Raw genomic sequence first — 8786 nt, forward strand, 5'->3', positions numbered from 1 at the left:
TACCACATTTTTTTGCGGCTTACAGAGATGTATAGCTATTGTATTTGACTTAAGATTCTTTCATTATATTTTTTAAGAAGAACTTCTTTTCAAAATTTAACACCGAAGTGTAATCATCTCGCACCCATCAGTGAAATAATCAATTATGAAGATCAACGTTTATTCTCATAATCGAAATTGCAAATCAAAAATTTTTTGGTTTTTATATTACTTTATATCGATTTTATACGCTTTCTTATAAAATTTTGGAAGGTAATTATTTTCAATTTAATCTTAATATGAAGACGGTCTTAAACCCACACTTTCCCTTAGACGGATCATAACGTGAACTTAAAACAACACGTGTCAAACCCCTTGATTGGTCCAAAGAATCTCTAAGATTTTTGGAAGGCTGTCCACATTATCAGCCTTTTCTTCCCACGATTTTTCTAGAGGCGAAACAATAATTCCATCTGCCCTACTGTGGAAGAAATCACGGATCCGTCTTCGAATTCATCCCACTGTCAAAATTTAACACATGAGATCACACCAATCTTGGAAGATTTTTTTTTTTTTTTGATCGAACTTTGGGAGTTGATGTATTGTAAAACGCATGCCACAATTCTAATTATAATAAAATTGTCCTACCATTCGACCATAATACTCAAACGCATAGTGGGCTTTCTTTTATGAAAATATCTCTTAACAAGTTTGGACTACGTTATATAACATTCACCAAATAACAACGTGTTCCATATTCACAATTTGTATTGCTCTCAAAGACGGATTTATAAACCATCATCAAGATCAGCGAAAAATTTGGAAATTAAATTGTGTTCAGAACTTGGCAAGCATGTTTGGAAAGAACCCAATGAAGGCTTTTTACGTCTAGGAAGCAGTTCGTTAACACGAGTATTTACAAACCACGTCGTAACTATACCTCATATTAATTTACTTAACTACCAACATGATCTTTTGAATCACCTATATAAATTCATCCCTGCAAGTTATAGACAACTTATACCATAACATTCTGTTTTAATCAACAGTGACAAGACAACGAAATCGAGACATGAGAAGGCCTCCATAATTTTCATCGGTTTATTGGCAAGTCTTGAGTCCATTTTATAATTAAAAAAACAACCCATTGTGCATGTCTCAGTTCTGAGATATGTAAGTATTGTTGTGTATATGTTGCACTGATGAATAGATCAGAATAAAAGAAAGAAAGATTACACGAGTGATGCAATGAGTAGTTCTCTTGTTCAGGTTTTTTTTGTGTGACATATCTCTACTTCTTGTTCAATTTTACCCCTCTTTTAGTACATAATCAAACGCTTTCCATTAAGTTTTCTCTTTTCGGTTCAAACCAGATTTAGTAATGAAATTAAACCATTAGGGACCACAAGTTATTGAATAATTTTCCATATTTAATTTCTTTTGAATAAATGGAGGCGTTTATATTTTTAATTAATAATGAAATTGCGCAAAAATTTAATTGTATATTAAGCCAATATTATTCATGAGAAAAATAGCAAATTATTATTTTAGTTTGTAAAAATTCTAATACTTTTCCGATGTTGTAATGTAACTATATTATCATCAAGTTTAACTATATTATGTTTAATTTTTATTTTTTTTCTGCATGAACTGAATAAGTTAATATGAAATCATTTAGAATGAGGTACTAAGCAATAAGTTGGTGTTTCTGTCACTCAAGATGAGGCGTTAAAAAGGTGACATAATAGTAGGGGTTCTGTCTATAAGATTTCCAAGCCGACAGAACTACGGATGGTGAGGGTTTTGAGGCATTTCTCCTGTAACATCTGGGAGAAAAAAACGTTATCAAGGTATGCGAAAATTGTCCTCCAATTCTTTATCTTTTCTTTTGCCGATAGGATTTTTTCGTGTTATTGTATTTTTTTTCTTATTTTTGCTCTCCTTATCGCACCAGCCTATTTTTAATTTGCTCAATTAATTAACATTGCAGGGAGTCTGTAAAATATATCTGTTAGTGCAAACTGATTTAGAGATATGTGTGGACACGAATCCCCCACCCGACTGTTAGCTACCGTAGAGAAGGCTCCCATAGTCCAGACTATCCCTAAGTTCATCGGTGCTTCTAATAGTTATAAAAATGTGCATCACTGCAGAGACCCCGGTCCTGTACACTACACAATTTGCAACAACAAAATACTATGTTATACCGAACAAACAAGCCAACACTATTCTATTAATAGACAAGGCACTGTCGACGAAAAGGTTTTTGTTGTAACAGACATAACCAACTTACATGGTTATGCTACTTCGTTTAGGTAGAACGAAAGCATAATGAGTGGATTGATGTAAATATTTATAAGTGCAATTGTAAGATTTAGAAGATTTTCGAAAAGAATTTTAGTTTTATTTAATTCTTTGGTTCGTCTTGTATTGAGCTTACGATCTCGTCATTTTCGTAAAAATTTTTTTTTGTCATAGAAGTTATTTTTGAAATATCTCTGTTGAATTTAGCGCATTTTATAAATTATGTTCATATGGCAACATTACAAATTAATGACATTATCTTAAGATAATCTTTATAAAATTGCATACTGTCATTTTCTGAATTTCCGTTTTGGAAATCGCCCCCTTTTTCGTTTGTCTGTCAGCAGGGTAACATTGAAGTCTCCAACAAATTTAATTAATAAAACCAATAGTGAATTATCAACTTAAGTTCTTTTATTGTCCAAGGTTTACTGCATATTTATTTAAATTCTGCAACAGTTATGGGCCCAGTGCCTTGGCAATAAAATAACTTGCGTTAATCTAGAACTAAATTCACATGGAAGAGTTTCTACCAGAGGAAGAACATAACTTGGATTTTCCTGAAATGGCTGAAACAAAGGTTTATCAGTTACATCGGTTCAATGGGCAAAATTATCAATTGTGGAAGCGGCAAATGGAAATTTACACGACAGAAAATAAGCTGAAGCCATACATTTTGGGCACCGTCATGAAATCAGCAACAAATAGTCAAGCATGGGAAGAGAAAGATGCTGAGGCTCAAGCGTTTATAATGAGAGGACTTGAATTACAACAACTAAAACATTTAACAGATTGTACAACTGCAGCTCAAATGTGGAGCAGATTGAAAACGATACATGCAGAAAAGAGTGAACAGTCCGCACAAGTGTTGTTGGAGAAATTTATTAATTTGAAAATGGAAGAGGACGACAATGTTATGAATTTCATTGCCACCATTACGTCGCTCACACAACGACTAAATGATATGAATTTAGAACAAAAGGAACAAATGATAATTTCAAAAATATTGTGTAGCCTGCCATCCAAATATGACCATGTAAGAACGCATGGTATGCAGTACCCCGCTCCGACCAAAACATCGATAAATTAACACCTTGTCAACGAAGAGCGATTGTTAAATTTGAGATCTGCCGAATTAACTGATAACAAAATAAATAAAACAGCATTTGCAGTGAGTAAAGAACAACGAAACGGTAAATTTAAAGGCGAGGCAGGAAAGAAGGGTGGAAAGTGCAACTATTGTCATAAACCTGGTCATTGGGCAAGAGAGTGTTTTAAGAGACAAAGAGACCAATAAAATAAGGGGACAAACCAACATAACTCATTATCTCTTACAATAGAGGACGATTGGAATCGGAACAAAACATAACATATTGAAAGAGCACAATTGTTTGTTGCCCATTCCAACAGCACAGAACAGAAATATTATAATATTTTCTATGCAGATTCTGGTGCCACCGACCATATGTCATTTCAGAGGCAGCTGTTCAAAGTGTTTAAGGAATTCAGTAAAGGTGATTGTCATGTTAAAGTTGGTGATGGGCGAAGGCTGTGTGTTAGAGGTGTTGGAGATATAGAAGTAAAAGTTCCAAACAGCAGAGCGGTGCGCACAATAAAGAGCGTGCTATTAGTTCCAGAATTGGACAGAAATTTGATATCCGTTTGTAAGTATGCCGAAAAAGGAATGAAGATAGTGTTCGAGGAAAGCGCTGAAAAGGTTAGCTTCATGTAAGGTGACAACATAATTGTAGATGGTACGCGCAACTATAAATTGTACAAATTAAATATTTTTCCCGTTGTTAACACTGTGCATTACGCAGCAAATTCAATAAGCGTTTGACATGAGCGCCTTGGTCATGTCAACTATAAAACATTGCAAGAAATGAACAACAAAAAACCGATATTGGATATGCACATCGAAAATATTCCTGCTGATGTTCCATTTTGTGAAGGGTGTGCCTATGGTAAGCAGCATCGTGAGAGTTTTCCAAAGCAAGGGGGAAATCTATGCGGTAAGATGAGTGTACCTTCTATTGGGAAATCAAATTATTTCTTACTTTTGAAAGACGATTTTTCGAGATATTGTTTTGTGTATTTTCTTAAAAATAAAACAGAAGTTCTGGATAAATTAATGGAGTTTTGTGCAGAGGTACAGGCAAGTGGCTTTAAAATAAAACGACTTCGGACTGATGGTGGATCCGAGTTCTGTAATGAAGAGGTAAACCAATTCCTGTTAAAAATGTGCATAAAATATGATGTAACAACACCATGAGCCCCAGAGCAGAATGGCTTTATAGAAAGACAAAATCGCACAGTGGTCGAGAGTGCTAAAGCCATGGTCCATGAACGTGGTTTACCCCTTCATCTTTGGGCAGAAGCAACAAATACTGCAGTCTACCTCAAAAATCGCACATCCTCCGTGGTTTTAAATGGTAAAACACCTTACCAATTGTGGTGGAACAAGAAACCTTCAGTTGGTCACCTCAAAATATTTGGCAGCGACGCATTTGTACATGTACCAAAAGAACAGAGGACGAAATGGGAACGGAACGCATGCAAAGGGATGATGTTGGTTACAATGATGAGAGTAAGGCATACCGAATTTACGATCCAACAAACAGGAAAATTTTGATCAGAAGAGATGTCAAAATAAATGAAACAAAAGAAAAAAAAAACGAAGTGGTGGAAATAAGAGAAATCAAAGATAATCAAAACAAAGAAGATAATTATAAAGAAATGAATTCTGTTTCCCCAATAAAACGCAGCCCATACAACACCAGAAGCGGAGCTAAAAGTAAAACAGAAAATTCCGTTAGCGGCGATAGTGAATTGTGTATTACAGAATTGGAGCCAACAACATTGGAAGAAGTTCTAAATAGTGTGGATTGTCACAAGTAGTTGGAAGCTATTGAAGAGGAAATTACGGCGTTAAATAAAAATGAAACCTGGACTTTAGTGGAGAGAACAAAAGAAATGAATGTATTGTCAAATCAGTGGGTGTGTAACCGTAAGTACACGTCGAATGGAGAAATTGAAAAATACAAAAACATTTTTATGGAGCAACCGTTTGGTTTCGAGAAAGATGATCGGGTGCGTCGTTTGAGAAAGAGTTTGTAAGGTCTGAAGCAAGCATCTCATCAGTGGAACAAGAGAATTGTCCAGTTTCTTGTGAAATTTGGATTCAAACAATCAACAGCTGATTTGTGTGTCTTTATTTATGCAATGAATGTACTTGGCGCTTTATGTGGACGACGGACTAATCTATGGAAATAGTAAACCAGTCATTGAGAAACTTCTGCGAGACTTACACACAGAGTTTGAAATAACATACAAAGAATCTGAGTTTTTCGTTGGTATACAAATTGATATTGATGAATCTAATAAGAAAATCAAGATTTTTCAAAATATTTATATTCAGAAAATTTTACAACGTTTTAATCATATTAATTGTTCAACAGTGTCTACCCCAGTCGAGTATCAAAGTATGGAGTCAAACCCAATAAATTTTCCATACAGAGAGGCGATCGGATCTTTGATGTATTTGATGGTATGTACACGACTTACTTAGCCTATATTGTTGGAGTGCTAAGCAGATATGTTGAAAATCCCAGCGATCAACACTGGAAAGGCGTAAAACGTGTTTTTAAATACTTAAAAGGAACGGACAACCGAGGCATAACTTTTAATATTGGCAGTGGAAGTAAGAAAGTAACAATGTATTGTGATTCAGATTTTGCCGGTGATCTCGATACTGGGCGCAGTACGACAGGATGGATTGCTTTTATATATGATGGACCAGTGGCATGGAGTTCTAAAAAGCAGACAGTAACAACAACTTCTACCACTGAAGCGGAGTTTATAGAACTGTGCGAGGCAGCAAAAGAAGTGAAATGGTTACGAAAATTAACAGCAGATATCAATGCGAGTCAAACAGGCCCAACACCAATACAGTTTGATAATCAACGTGCGATTACTTTGGTACACAGCCCCAATCGGTGAAACGAACAAGGCACATAGATGTTAGATATTTCTACACCTGTGATCTTCAACGAAATGGTGATATTGATGTACAATATGTAGAATCAGGCAAACAACTAGCTGATGCATTGACAAAGCCATTGTGTAAATATAAAAATAAGCTGAAGCCATACATTTTGGGCACCGTCATGAAATCAGCAACAAATAGTCAAGCATGGGAAAAGAAAGATGCTGAGGCTCAAGCGTTTATAATGAGAGGACTTGAATTACAACAACTAAAATATTTAACAGATTGTACAACTGCAGCTCAAATGTGGAGCAGATTGAAAACGATACATGCAGAAAAGAGTGAACAGTCCGCACAAGTGTTGTTGGAGAAATTTATTAATTTGAAAATGGAAGAGGACGACAATGTTATGAATTTCATTGCCACCATTACGTCTAAATGATATGAATTTAGAACAAAAGGAACAAATGAAAATTTCAAAAATATTGTGTAGCCTGCCATCCAAATATGACCATGTAAGAACGGCATGGTATGCAGTACCCCGCTCCGACCAAAACATCGATAAATTAACAGACCACCTTGTCAACGAAGAGCGATTGCTAAATTTGAGATCTGCCGAATTAAGTGATAACAAAATAAATAAAACAGCATTTGCAGTGAGTAAAGAACAACGAAACGGTAAATTTAAAGGCGAGGCAGGAAAGAAGGGTGGAAAGTGCAACTATTGTCATAAACCGGGTCATTGGGCAAGAGAGTGTTTTAAGAGACAAAGAGACCAATAAAATAAGGGGACAAACCAACATAACTCATTATCTCTTACAATAGAGGACGATTGGAATCGGAACAAAACATAACATATTGAAAGAGCAAAATTGTTTGTTGCCCATTCCAACAGCACAGATCAGAAATATTATAATATTTTCTATGCAGATTCTGGTGCCACCGACCATATGTCATTTCAGAGGCATCTGTTCAAAGTGTTTAAGGAATTCAGTAAAGGTGATTGTCATGTTAAAGTTGGTGATGGGCGAAGGCTGTGTGTTAGAGGTGTTGGAGATATAGAAGTAAAAGTTCCAAACAGCAGAGTGGTGCGCACAATAAAGAGCGTGCTATTACTTCCAGAATTGGACAGAAATTTGATATCCGTTTGTAAGTGTGCCGAAAAAGGAATGAAGATAGTGTTCGAAGAATTTTTCAGACAAATCCGTGAAAAAATGTGGCATAAATAATCAAAATACCGAATATCGGGAGGTATCGTAACATTTGGACTATGCCAGAACGTGGACCGATATATCTCATATTCAATACCAACCATCCTAGACACAATACAAATAGCTCTGCTAAATTTTGGCGCTCTACGTCAAATAATGTGGGCTGTATCGTGATTTCAACAGACAGACGGACAGACAGACGTACATCGTTAAATCGACTTAGAATTGTATGCTGATTATGAATATATATACTTTATTGGGGTCTACGACGAATATTCAAGGATGTTACAAACGGAATGACACAGTTAATATACCGTCCTTTCCAATGTGGAGGGAATAAAAAGAACAAGTAAAAAAGCAGTAAGTTCGGACGGGCCGAACTTTGAATACCCTCCACCATTTGGAACGAATTTCAATTTTCAAAAAAAGAAAATCCAATAAAAATTCTTTTAAAATCTTTAAAATATCTAATATAGGAAGGTGCCGATATATGGGGGGATATACGATATTGTGGACCTTTAAAGACAAATCTATGTCTGCGTGTAAAGTACTCACAACGAACTCCGTGTGTGGATTTTCAGACAATACGATTGGAAAATGTGGCTAATATCATCCAAATACCGAATATCGCGGGGTACCGTTATATCAAAGCTATACGTTATCGTTAACCTGTATAGAGAATTCTCTGTCGGTGGGTAAAGTGCTCACAAAGAACCCCTTGTGACCATTCCGTTGAAAAACATGGCTAAAAACATCAAAATACGGAATATCGGGGGTACCGTTATATGAGGGCTATACAATATCGTGGATCTATATAGATAATTCTCTGCCGAGGTATAAAGTACCCACAACGAACTCCTTGTGTGGATTTTCAGACAATTCCGATGAAAAATGTGGGTCAAATCATAAAATACCGAATATCGGGAGGTACCGTTATATGGGGGATATACGATATCGTGGACCTGTATAGACAATTCTCTCTCAGGCGGTGAAGTACTCACAAGGAACTACTTGTGTTAATTTTAAGACAATTCCATTGAAAAGCGTGGCTAACATCATCAAAATACCGAATATCGGAGGTTACAGTTATATGGGGGATATACGATATCGTTGACCTATATAGACACTTCATTTTGAGGAGGTAAAATGCCCACAAGGGACTCCTTTTGTGGATTTTCAGACAATTCCGTTGAAAAATGTGGGTAAAATCATCAAAATACCAAATATCGGGGGTACCGGTATATGGGGGCTATACGATATTGTGAATCTATATAGATAATACTCTGCCGAGGTATAAAGTACCCACA

The 8786-nt window shown here is 35.9% G+C and overlaps 1 protein-coding gene across 1 annotated transcript; it reads left to right on the forward strand.

Moving 5' to 3' along the window:
• The first annotated feature begins 2800 nt into the window (after nucleotides 1-2800).
• On the forward strand, nucleotides 2801-3373 carry LOC131806765 (uncharacterized). The gene has a single exon (XM_059131421.1). The coding sequence runs from the start codon at nucleotides 2801-2803 to the stop codon at nucleotides 3371-3373; it is 573 nt and encodes a 190-aa protein (XP_058987404.1).
• Nucleotides 3374-8786: the final 5413 nt, after the last annotated feature.

Source organism: Musca domestica, unplaced genomic scaffold (genome assembly GCF_030504385.1).
Source record: "Musca domestica strain aabys unplaced genomic scaffold, Musca_domestica.polishedcontigs.V.1.1 88, whole genome shotgun sequence".
NCBI classification, from domain to species: Eukaryota; Metazoa; Arthropoda; class Insecta; order Diptera; family Muscidae; genus Musca; species Musca domestica.

Coding starts and splice junctions, on each gene's coding strand:
- LOC131806765 (XM_059131421.1), top strand. CDS start 2,801: ATGGAAGAGTTTCTACCAGAGGAAGAACATAACTTGGATTTTCCTGAA.